The 10,863-nt window shown below is 41.1% G+C and overlaps 1 protein-coding gene across 1 annotated transcript in view; it reads right to left on the bottom strand.

The window, feature by feature from the left end:
* The window catches only part of LOC119423847 (elongation of very long chain fatty acids protein 6-like), an 8,274-nt gene extending 3,603 nt beyond the window's left edge, over window positions 1-4,671 (bottom strand). The window contains exons 1-3 of the mRNA XM_037691264.1: window positions 4,498-4,671; window positions 2,484-2,615; window positions 329-480 (exon numbers count right to left, since the gene is read on the bottom strand). Coding sequence (XP_037547192.1) covers window positions 329-480; window positions 2,484-2,615; window positions 4,498-4,580 — 367 coding nt within the window. The 5' untranslated portion in view covers window positions 4,581-4,671. The remainder of the gene's footprint in view (window positions 1-328; window positions 481-2,483; window positions 2,616-4,497) is intronic.
* Between the last annotated feature and the right edge of the window lie 6,192 nt (window positions 4,672-10,863).

Below are 10,863 nucleotides of genomic sequence, written 5' to 3'. Positions count from 1 at the left end.
CTAAAGCTACAGAGCTAATGTGTCTCTAAAGCTAAAGCTACAGAGCTAATGTGTCTCTAAAGCTAAAGCTACAGAGCAAATGTGTCTCTAAAGCTAAAGCTACAGAGCTACAGTGTCTCTAAAGCTAAAGCTACAGAGCTAATGTGTCTCTAAAGCTAAAGCTACAGAGCTAATGTGTCTCTAGCTAAAGCTAAGAGCTAATTTGTATCTAAAGCTAAAGCTACAGAGCTAATGTGTCGCTAAAGCTAAGAGCTAATGTGTATATAAAGCTAAAGCTAAGAGCTAAAGCTGCCTGAAAGTAGTTAGCAGTTCACAAACGTCGTCTCACCCAGCTCCGGCGCCTTGCTGATGGTAAAAGCGTAAGCCCAGAACTTTGTGACGGGTGCGGAGTAGAAGTCGTTGTCGCAGACGGTCTCCTTGAAGCCGCTGTTAGTAAAGACGTGCAGCATGTACAGCCCGGTCCGGATGGCTCCTACAATACTGAGGAGTAAACAAACATGTAAACACGTTATCGTAGGGTTTGAACCTGCTCATCATCTGATCGCTCACTGGCGCCGTCATGAGCGGTCCGTTGGGTCAGGAGGAACTTTTTAACGTTCTGTTAGAGTCCAAACATCACAGGTTCGGTTACTGCTGCCTCAGCATTAACGCTCTGACTTCCTGTGAATACTTTAATATTTAAAATAGTAAAAACATTCAGTTCGATCGAGATCAGCGCGATGCAGGTTTTGTAACTTTTGTAGTTTTCAAAACATTTAAACTTTATTTAGAACCACAGAAACACGCTGAAACTTTTCTTTCTTTAAATCTGCTTCAGCTGCTGGACATGTTCTCGTCTGCTTAGTCTTCATCAAGATTTTTGTTTCATTTTAGCTCATTTTAAGGTTTTAGCTAATGTTCTTGTTATAGCTTTTAGCTACAGTCTTGCTAATTTGAGTCTCTAAAGTTTTGCTCAATGTTGTTTTTAGCTATGATTTTTTCTTAGTTTTAGCTTGGTGATGCTTTTCTCATTTTAACTTTAAGCTACAGTTTTGCTACACTACATATTTAGCTTTTACCTACTGGCTTGTTCATTTTGTTTTTTACAGTTGTACTAATTGAATTTTTTAACTACAGTCTTACTAATTTTAGCTTGTTATGCTTTTGCTCATTTCAGCTTTTTGCTCGTTTTAGCCTTAGTTTTGATCATTTTAGCTTTTGTTGATTAGTGCAGAAACTAAAGGATCAAACGAATCGTTGAACTGGCCGCAGGAAACTGACTTTAAAAAAATAATAATTTTTAATTAAAAACCTTTCACGTGATGAAGACACTAATTGGAAACATTATTTTGGCCTCTATCCATTTCCTTAATGAAGAAATGAAGAAACTGGATCTGAGGGCCGGGCCGGTGAAAGTTGTCGGACCGGTAACGGCGCCTGACACTAAAATGATTTTTAATGGTTGTGTAACGATCTGCAGGTCGAGGTTCCTCTGGGCCTAAAAACAAAACATGAGAATCACGACGCTTTGTTTAATTCACAGTTTGCCTTCTCCAGATCCTCTGACAGGAAATGATGAATTAAGAAATTACAAATCACATAATTCACACGTGAACAAGACAAAGGTTTATAGGACATTAAGACGATGACATCATCGTCTTCTCCTTCACGTCGAGGCGTTTAAAAACAGAATCGACTTATTCGTCTCCTGATCTGACCCGTCTGAACTCTGAGCGATCGCATTTAATTTGAACAAAGTGGACGACGTGGTTTGATGTTTATAAGAAACGACCTGAAGTAAAACATCAGCTGAACCATAAAACTCTACATTTCACTCATACGAGCTCAATAAAGTTACACAACCGTGCAACGGATCAGGAGCCTGGACTCTGTCGACACATTAAATATAATTATGTTCTGAAGTTTGTAATAAAGTTCAACCTAAACTGATGAAGTTAAGGAAACAAGAGCTAAAAGCTAAAACTGCTAAAACTTTAAGTAATAGCTAACATTTGTAAATCCTTAAGTAAAAGATCAAATCAGCAAAACTCTAAAATATAAACAAATTTATAATTTTATCAGTTTTTACAGCTAAAATATAAAAGTAACTAAATCATAAGTAAATGTAGCTAAACCAAAATGACCAAAACTCCTGGCTAAATGCTAAACTAAAAGCTAAACGGAGCGTAATCAAAGTCAAAAAATTTAATTCACCGGAAAGATTAAAAAAAATGTTTTAGAAAAATATCTGGGTTCATTTCTGTCAAGAACGAGTTTGTAAATAAAGTTGAAGAATTCAAAAAGTAAAAAAGGTTAAACTCGCTTCTAACCGAGCCGAACGATAAACAGCTAAAACAGCAACTAATGTGACGACCAGGGTGTCTAAATGATGAGTCAGCAATCGCGCCGTAAATCCCGACTCGTGCTGCGACTCGGTCAGGATCGACCGTTTCGTACCCGGTGTGTGTTTGCGCTTCGCTCCGCAGCGTCCGAGGGAAACTCACCTGAAGACGGCGAGGCTGAGCGACCACAGCGACAACAGCCGACGCAGGTCCAGCTTCGGCCGCTCCCTCATGAAGTGCTGCCCGCCGAAGACGACGGCGGCGTACAGGCCGCAGAACACGAAGGACGTGCTCCTGCAGAGTCCGAGACATTTAGCTTTTTAAAAAACAGCAAACGAGGAAAGAAACAGGAGAACTCTGCTGTCGTTTAGAGACACGCTGCGATAAAAACCTGCTCCAGGTTTGATCACTTCACTTTAACATAAAATAAACCAAGTGCCATGTTATGTAACCCTCCTGCTGCCCTGGGGTCAAAACGACCCACGAGATCTTAAAAGTGAAGCCTCGAGGATCATTTGACCCCAGGGCAGCAGGAGGGTTACATATCAAGAGGCTTCCTTCAGTCTTTTTCTAATTGTCCTGTGACCTTTGACCTTCAACCTGCTAACTGAGGCCTGCAGAGTCTGAGACGGAGCTCGTTGGTCTGAGCGCTGCACAGTCTGACCTTCAGGGTGAGTTTCCTGTCAGCTGTCTTACACGTTTTCCACTCGTGAATAATCTTTCTCTCTGCAGAACTCCAAACATTTTGGAAATGAACTTTGAACTTTCCCAGATTGAGGGACAGCAGCAGCTGCTTCTGAGGTCATTGCTGATGTCTTTCCGCCTTGGCACTGTGATTTTACACCTGTGCGCTCCCGAGCGGCTGACGCTGAGCCTCTGCCCTGCTGTTGGAAGCGGTTTTGTTTGTTCAGCAAACACGTTTTGTTGGTTTGTCGTCTGTTTTGAGAAAACCTGCCGCACAAATTCCCTGAACGCGTTTGAACGTCTGCTCCTGCGAGGAACCTGAGAACGAGACGTCCCGTGGACTTCCTGGTGAGATAACACCTCCGTTCTTAAAAAATGTGTCACGACGAACACAATTATCTGCACCTGCATCGAAAACAAGGAGAGGACGAGAGTAAAATAATCTGGATCTGACAGAAAGACAGAAAAGCAGATTGAATAAAAACCTGCTGTGGGAGGGAAAGATGCAGATTATTGATTTGCTCTGACGCGCTCAGATTCTCGGGTCCAAAAGCAGCTGAGGAGGTGCTGCAGGAACTAAAACCTGATCAGGGCAACGCTGCACAGTCACTCTTTCTGGTTCAACGAGTCTCTGCAGAACTGATGAAGGAAAAACATTAAACTGGTGGATTAAATTTCAACTTTGGCTCAAGTTTCTGCCCAGGGAGCGTCCCTCCACATCTGGATTAGAGCTTCAACGTTTACCTGAAAGTAGCTGCATTTTTTTTCCCATTCAACCTTTATTTCTGCAGGTGAACCCCGTTGAGCCTCCGGGACTCATTTACAAGAGAGACCTGATTTGAACAGAGTGATGACAGTCATAAACCACCGTAGCACCGAAACAGCTCTAATCACTAATGACCTTCTTCTTCTTCTTCTTGCTGCTGACTCTGCTCTTCTGTCCATCCTCATTCTACTGGATCTAAGTTCTGCCTTCGACACCATCTGTCATTCGATCCTCCTCGACAGATTAACCTCCATTATCATCTCAGGTACTCCGTTAGACTGCTTCAAGTCTCATCTCTCTGACCGCACTCAAATCATTCATCTTGAATCCTTCCGTTCTCAGTCTTCCCCCATCTCCACAGGTGTGCCCCAAGGCTCAGTCCTCGGAACCCTCCGCTTCATCATTTACCTTCTTCCTCTAGGTCACATCTTCTGCAAATTTGCTTGAGGTGGAACAAATCTGACTGGATGATGAAAGAGGATGATTTAGGATTATAATGCACCTTTATAATTGTATTATAATTTAGCTTTACGGTATATTATATGCAGCTTTATAATTTTAATGCAGTTTTAGTTGGTGCCAAGAGATAAAGAATAAAAAAGTCCACGTGCAGAAGCTTCCGCCTCTTTATGTCGAACCGAACCCGGGCGTTTTAATCCCCTTACAGTATTCTTTTAATTTAAATCAATATGATCAATAAGATGTAACCGTTAGAAAGTTTCTCACCAGTTTTCCTGCATCCATTCTTGAGCTCTCTTGTCGTCAAAACGCCGCTCGAAGTCGAAGCTGCTCAACTCGCTCCGGTTCATTTCCTCCCGCTCCGGAAGTCTCTGGACGGTTCGGTTCTGGACGAGAGGACCGGGACCGGCGGAACCTTCAGCTACAGTTTTACCTTCGGTGATGAATGGAGCACTTGGCCGGAAGAAGTTCCAGATTCTCTCCGTGGAGCTAACAAGCTAGCAACAGGAAGAAGGTGCTGTTCCGGTTTGGCTTTTCAAAATAAATCGGGAACTAACCCTAAACTTTCCGATCAACAACTTGATACAAAATTTAAGACAAGGGTAGAAATTAAATATTTGAGAAGTATGAAAAGGCCCCAATAGAAATAATTTAAAACTTTGAAAATAATGACCAAGAGACGCAGAGCAAAATTACAAATGCACAGACCAAATATAAAACTATTTATGTTTACGGTAGTTAAATGTAAAAATACTTTAATACACCCCATCATGCATACCATGATGAGAAGAGTAAATTAAACTACAAATAAGAACTAAAACATCAGCTCAAAAAGAACAGAAACACTGGAGCCCCCTGACACAGATGCCAGCAGGCTGCTCCTCAGATAAAGTGTTAAATTATTATTTGTATGAATATTTTTGTTAACTTATTGTTGTTATACAAGAATGTTTCTGTTCAGTGCCCTGAGACGACTTCTGTTGTGAACTGGCGCTTTATAAATAAACGGAATTAATTTGAGTTGAAATGTTGCTAAACTCAAAAGCAGACTTCAATTAACCAAAAGAATTATGTTTAACACAATGACATTAAAAACATTTAAATTTATTATATGATTTTAGGTGTCAATGACCAACAAATTATATAGACTAAATAAAAATAGTTGGCAACAAAACAAACTGATCAAGTAGTGCTGAATAGTGAGTGACCTATAGAAAGATATTTACAACAATTTTATCCAGAGAATGTTGTAAAAATCTAATTAAAATTTATAACTTCTACTTCTGCTGACATGCAACAATTCACTTAGACTGATCTCTAGATGTGATGCAGCTGAGCTGTTTATTACAGGGAGTTAAAAATAAATAACAATAATAATAACAATAATAACAAAGATAATAATAAGCTGTTTACAGGGAGTGGCAGGACAACTTCAGCAGCATCTTGACAAAACACTACAACTATTTAACAGCTATATCAAATGTTGCTAAACTGTGAAAATAAACTAGATAATATATAAATGCTCAGTGCTTAATTTACTTAATTTATAACTTAATTTATCTAAACTTGTGCATATTTACAATCTGCAAAAAAAAAACTTGAAGAAACCAAATTCATTATACTCAAACGTTGTGCACGTACTGCCGTCATTGTAACATTTTATTCTTTTTTAAATTAATGTATATAAAATGTTCCTGCAGATAAAAACTGTAACGAGTCGAGCACATCTGAAGATTTTCAAACGTTAGTCCAAAAGCTCGTGGCTTTTATGTTGAAGGTGGAAGTTCCGATTTCCTGTTTTCATCCCGCGCAGCGTGGACTTGACACAGAGTGATCACGGCCCACAGCGCGAATAACAGGTTTGGCAGGCCGTTTCATCATTTAAAAATATATATATATATTACAATATATATACATGATGATGATATTTCCTGGTGAAAATAAAATTTTCCCAGAATTCCATTCGTTTCCCCCACTGTGAATATTATAAATATCTTAAATGTTATCAGAATAAATTAAATCCCCTTTTCCATTTAGAATCATATTGAGCTTCAAACCTTTATTTAGACAGGTTAATCCCACTGAGCCTCGAGGACTCAGTTCAACAGATGTTTGAAGCCACTTAGAGAGGTCAAAGGTCGAGAGCTTCAGATCTTTTTACAAGATGTTCCAGGAAACAGGAGCGGAGCAGGAGAAGGTCCTTTTGTCTAGTTCAGTCCACTGAGGGGACACTGCAGGTAATGATGTCCTGAGAGCTTTATTTATTTCTTGAATAAACACCTGATTTATTTTATTTTTTTAGAGAAACTTATATTTCAAATTATTCCTTGTCTGCAGTTTCATTTAAGATAAAAAAAAAAAGTCACTTTAAATATATTTAGTATTTACGTTTTTCTATTTAAACTGCAACACCGACATAAATAAGCAGATTAACTGCAAATATCTAAAATAACTTGTTCTGGGATAAAGGTTCATAAAACATTTGTGTGTTTAAGAAAAGCCCGTCTTGTAACTGTTTTATTTTAAACACGGAATGGCTGAATTTTGGACACGCGTGACACGTCAGTGTTTAAATGTTCTCGTTCTTTGGTTCTGCAGGTCGGAGAACAATCGAAGCAGTCAACCAAAAAGATGTGAGAGATTAAAGTTTGTGAAAGAGCTGGACAAACTGATCCTCTATCAGTTAAATCAAACTGTGGGGACACTATTCAGCTTAATTTAACTGTTGGTGACTAAATGTGCTTTAAAATCTTCATTTATGGTGTAAAAACAAGTTTAATTAAATCAAATCAACGTTACTTTTATTCTTTTGGGTTCACAAATAATAGAACTGAATAAATTGCAGCTTTTTCCTGAGATTTATCAAATGACTGCGCCCCCTGCTGGACAAAGTCTGAACCCTCCAGAGATTTATGTTTTCTTCCGTTTATTATTAATAATCAGGGTTTTTATTGTAGGACAGAATAAAAAGAGATTAAAAATAAGCGATTTAAAAACAAAAGACAGATGTATTAAACATGATTAAATAAATATAAACGAGAGAAAACTTCCTGTGAAACAGCGTGAATGCTGAAATACTTCTGTTGCTGAAAGCAGCTGAAATGTCTCATCTCTAACCTGTTGATGAGAGTTGAATTTAAACAGCTGACATTTGCTGAAGAGCTGCTGAAATGTGCAGAAAAAGCTGAATAGAGCAGAACTGCTGCAGAAATGAGCAGAATGAGCTGAAACAGCCTGACTACAAATTTGAAAACAGCACCAAAAAGGGAAACTGAAATGAGCAGAAAAAAAAGCTTAAAAAAGACCAAAATGAATGAATCAGCAAAACATAGCAGTGGCTAAAACTGGCAAAAAAAAATGTGTAAAATGTAGCTGGAAGGCAGAGAAAAGTTGCAGTTAGCAGAAAAAAGCTGAAAGGAGCCGAAAATAGTTGAAAAGGGTGAAATGAGCTGACGGGAGCAGAAATGAGCTAAAGGAAGATTAAATTAACACGAAGAAGCTGAATTTAGCAGAAAGAAGCTGAAAGGAGTGCAAAAGCTGAAATGAGCTAAAACATAGTCAAAAAGCTGAAGTTAGCAGAAAAATAGTTGAAGTGTAGCTGAGAAAGCAGAAACTGGAATAAACCAAAAAAAAAAAAAAAAAAAAAAAGAGCTAAAGGAAGCTGAAAAAGCTGAAGCAGAAGAAAAGCCGAAACGAGGATGTGAAGAGCTTCGTTTATTTTCAATAAGAAAAACATGGCGGACAAAGATAAACTTCAAAATGTCAAACTTGCACAGAAACCAAAAGTCGGAGCAGGAATGTCCCGAATGAGCCGAATGTTTTGATTCACGAATCGTTGAAATAAATCAGAAACTGCTGATCGAGTTACGAGCTGAAAAACAGACAGAGAAAGATTTAAAAACATTTAGACGATTTTGTTTTGATCAAATCCTTCAGCATCTTTGGTGCATTTTTACGGCTGCAAGTCGTCACAGACATCGCAACAATATGTGAAGGGGACGTGCCCCCCCACATTTAAAAAATATTCTGACTCCCCCCTCCACCCACACACACACACACACACACACACACACACACACACACACACACACACACACACACCATGAAATATTAGTTCACCCAGTGGTTTCTATTTCTTCTTGAATGAATCCATCCCACTTGATTAGTAGGAGAATACTCAAACCAGTAAAAGTCCACTCCGGGTTTTCCTGGTTACCAACAACTCCATGCAGTGTCTCCCAGAGGTCATCTGCCTTGGCAGGGCGTTGGGTGTGTGTGTGTGTGTGTGGGGGGGGGGGGGACCTCCGTTTTGTGCCAGCTTAGTGCACCCTGTCAAAATAAGGATCTGGCTCAGATTAAGCCCTGGCGCCGCGGTCTTAGTGCTACGTTAGTTCCGGCGGTTTTCAATGGGGGGGCTACGGATGCTTGAGAGAAGCAGAGCGTGCTCTATTCACACAAGGAGAGCTGTTGGTCAGGTTCTTGTTGCTCTCTATAGGTTCTTGTTGCTCTCTATAGTTATTGAATCAAGTTATTACTTCTGTAGATAAATCTAGATGTTAAACAACCTGTTAAAATACATCTTTATTCAACACTTTCTGGGGGAGGACCCCCCCCCCCCCCACACACACACACACACACAGTGCAAATGCTTCTGATTCCAATCGTCCTGCATCAAATGTTTGTTAAATCAAAAATGAAACTGTTCAATCAGAAACAGTTCATTCAGGCTGAAACCTGCGGAGGCGGAACGTCTTTTTTTATTTTTATTGCACTCATGGAGCTCCATATTCTTATACTCGTGAAGAATTTTAACGGTGAGGAGCAGGATGTGATCTTCCTCTTCATGCGAGGAGGAGGAGGAGGAGGCAGGGACTGGGCATGCCCAAACCGGTCGTGAGGAGGAGGAGGAGGAAGATGCGCCGGAGGAGCGATCGGTTCTCCTCGCCGGTGAGGCTCTGCGTGTTTCTCCGCATCACGTCTGTTTGCACCTGACAGGAAGCGGACCGAACCTCCCGAACCGCCGCGCACGCAGCCTCGCGCAGCGGATTGATGTGGACCGCAGAGGTTCTGCCGCAGACCCACAACAACCTGATCCGGTGAGTCCACGCCGCAGGACGCGTCAGAACCAGCTGCAGCACCGACCCGAACCTGCAGGACGCAGAACCAGTCGGAGGAAAGGTCACGCGCGCCTACCTGAGTGACGCATCCGTGCGCGCATGTTGCGTCCTTCAGGAAAAGTTGGTGCTGCTGGATGATCTCAGGTGGAGCTCACACCTGGACACGCGCGGAACATCTCCAGAGGCACATCTGGATGAAGACAGTGGACGACTCTCAGCTACTACCACTGCAGAGTTTAGCTCGTGATCTGTAAAAATGAGCGCGTGAGAGCCACCTGTTCCAAGGTTGATTAGCTCTGGCGGCCATCTTAAATTGGACGTACTCCAAAAGTTAATCATCTGTAGATGATCATCCGATGATTATTCCCTGAGCTTCATCAGAATTCATCCAGTCCATTGTGAGATATTTTGCTAACAGACAAAGTTGACTCGAGCTTTTACTCGAACTTGTGTCGGGGAACAGTCTCAGCTACTACCACACCAAACTTTAGCTCATCTGTGAAAGTGACCAGTTGGAGCCACTTCTGCTGCTAAGGCGGCCATCTTGAATTGGACCCACCCCAAAAGTTATTTCAAGTTTTATCAGAATCTGAGATATTTAGCTGCTAAAAGGTATAATTGTAGCAAATCTGTAGCTAAAGTTGAGTTAGCAAAACATGCGCTAATAGAGCTAAATAGCTAAAAGTTAAAATGAGCGAAACACAGGCCGAAACCACAATTCTCCGTTCAGCTGCGGCTGATAATCAGCTGAAGATGAGCAGCAAAAGCAGTCTGTTGAAAACAAACAGAAACTTGATATTTTTCATTCCTCGGGCCTCGTGTCCATCTCTTCGGGTTTTGTTGAGAATAAAAGCTAAAGTTTCAGGAAGTGTTTTTTCTGCAGCAGCTCTGTTAAGCTGCTGTTCGGCTGCTCATTTAGCTGTTATTGAACCGTTCAGACTCTGCTGCAGAGAAACAGCCTCGTGTTTTACTCTCCCACGTGAGTCTTCGTGTCTTCCTACACTGCACCCTCGCTCCGTCTCCACTTGGTTTGTTTCAGCACAGCTTTTCGGCTTCTATTGGCCTTCAGCTTTTCGGCTTCTATTGGCCTTCAGCTTTTCAGCTTCTATTGGCCTTCACAGCTTTTCGGCTTCTATTGGCCTTCAGCTTGGCCTTCAGCTTGGCCTTCAGCTTTTTGGCTTCTATTGGCCTTCAGCTTTTTGGCTTCTATTGGCCTTCAGCTTTTCGGCTTCTATTGGCCTTCAGCTTTTCAGCTTCTTTTGGCCTTCAGCTTTTCGGCTTCTATTGGCCTTCAGCTTTTCGGCTTCTATTGGCCTTCACAGCTTTTCGGCTTCAGCTTGGCCTTCAGCTTGGCCTTCAGCTTTTTGGCTTCTATTGGCCTTCAGCTTGTCAGCTTCTATTGGCCTTCAGCTTTTCGGCTTCTATTGGCCTTCAGCTTTTCGGCTTCTATTGACCTTCAGCTTTTCAGTTTCTATTGGCCTTCAGCTTTTTGGCTTCTATTGGCCTTCAGCTTTTC

Source organism: Nematolebias whitei, chromosome 17, assembly GCF_014905685.2.
Source record: "Nematolebias whitei isolate Nwh7 chromosome 17, NemWhi1, whole genome shotgun sequence".
Lineage (NCBI taxonomy): Eukaryota > Metazoa > Chordata > Actinopteri > Cyprinodontiformes > Rivulidae > Nematolebias > Nematolebias whitei.
Note: the sequence above shows the minus strand (reverse complement) of the source record. Positions and strands in the feature narration are given on the sequence as shown.